This window comes from Cyprinodon variegatus, unplaced genomic scaffold, assembly GCF_000732505.1.
Source record: "Cyprinodon variegatus isolate N-32 unplaced genomic scaffold, C_variegatus-1.0 Scaffold1022, whole genome shotgun sequence".
Lineage (NCBI taxonomy): Eukaryota > Metazoa > Chordata > Actinopteri > Cyprinodontiformes > Cyprinodontidae > Cyprinodon > Cyprinodon variegatus.
This window is the reverse complement of record NW_015151475.1, coordinates 71,323-72,599: the sequence shown is the minus strand read 5'-3', so window position 1 is coordinate 72,599 and position 1,277 is coordinate 71,323. Positions and strand designations below refer to the sequence as shown.

General features: G+C 56.6%; 1 protein-coding gene across 1 annotated transcript in view; it reads left to right on the top strand.

Annotated features, from left to right (window-relative positions):
- The window catches only part of LOC107100869 (deoxyribonuclease gamma-like), a 10,722-nt gene extending 9,451 nt beyond the window's left edge, over window positions 1-1,271 (top strand). The window contains exons 5-7 of the mRNA XM_015399531.1: window positions 101-258; window positions 333-429; window positions 1,089-1,271. Coding sequence (XP_015255017.1) covers window positions 101-258; window positions 333-429; window positions 1,089-1,220 — 387 coding nt within the window. The 3' untranslated portion in view covers window positions 1,221-1,271. The remainder of the gene's footprint in view (window positions 1-100; window positions 259-332; window positions 430-1,088) is intronic.
- The last annotated feature ends 6 nt before the right edge of the window (window positions 1,272-1,277 follow it).

The window sequence follows — 1,277 nt, the reverse complement described above, 5'->3', positions numbered from 1 at the left end:
ACTGAATAGAATAGATCAATTCAGAGTTAAGGATTAGAGTCTGACTTTGTGAAACGCACCCCTGGGAGTTTACTGACGCGGTATTAATCTTTCTGTGCAGAATGTGATGTTCCTGGGAGATTTCCATGCCGGCTGCGCTTACGTCACTCGCAACGACAGGAAGAACATCCGACTCTTCACCAACACCAGCTTCACGTGGTTGATAGGAGACCGAGAAGACACCACCGTCACCGAGAAGACCGACTGTGCATACGACAGGTTGGCGTTGCCTGCAGAGCTTCTCCAGATCAAAGTGAGCCCTCTAACCTGATGTTCTCCTTCCACCCCGGTAGGATCGTGGTTTATGGAGAACCCTTCCTGATGGCAACAAGGCCACAGTCTGGACGAGTCTTCAATTTCGGCAAAGAGTTTAAGATCAATCGGAATAGGGTGAGACTGCTGACCCAGGGAAGGAAACAGACACCTGGCGGCTCCTGAGGCAGACCCCCGGGAGGCTCCCTGGGCGGACCCCCGGGTGGCTCCCCGGTCGGACCCCCCGGGAAGCTCCCCGGGCGGACCCCCGGGTGGCTCCCTGGGCGGACCCCCGGGTGGCTCCCTGGGCGGACCCCCGGGTGGCTCCCTGGTCGGATCCCCGGGAAGCTCCTCAGGCAGACACCCGGGAGGCTCTCCGGGCGGACACCCGGGAGGCTCTCCGGGCGGACACCCGGGAGGCTCTCCGGGCGGACACCCGGGAGGCTCTCCGGGCGGACCCCCTGGAGGCTCTCCGGGCAGACCCAGGTCTGCTTAGCTGACCAGCAGAGGGCGGCTTTCTGCTCAAGTAGAGGCTGAATGTGGGCCGTCCTCTGTCCATGATGGGCAGAGATCTAGCAGATAGAAGCTAACCCTGCTCTGAACAGAACCTGCCAGCTCTGGTCCTTGATGTTGTCTAAGTTGTGAGGCGGGAAGCCGCAGGATAAAGGACTCTCAGCTGCTCTCTGCTTACTTTTATTTTGGGCAAATTGAGAGCAAAGCTTTGAGGGTTTTATTGAAAATGCTGTCAATCATCTGATAAACTGTTTAACTCTGGGTTCTGTTGCTTCTGTCTGCAGGTGCTGGATGTTAGCGACCACTTTCCAGTGGAGGTGAGATTGAAAGGCTCCGCCTTCTTCCTTCAGGCCACGCCCCTGCTGATCCTCCTCGGTGTCTCTGCAGTCATCCAGTTCTTCGTTGCCGCTCTGTGATCGTCTGTTTCTGTCTTCTCCTGGATTTTAATGAAGCAGTTTATTAATCTGTGATAA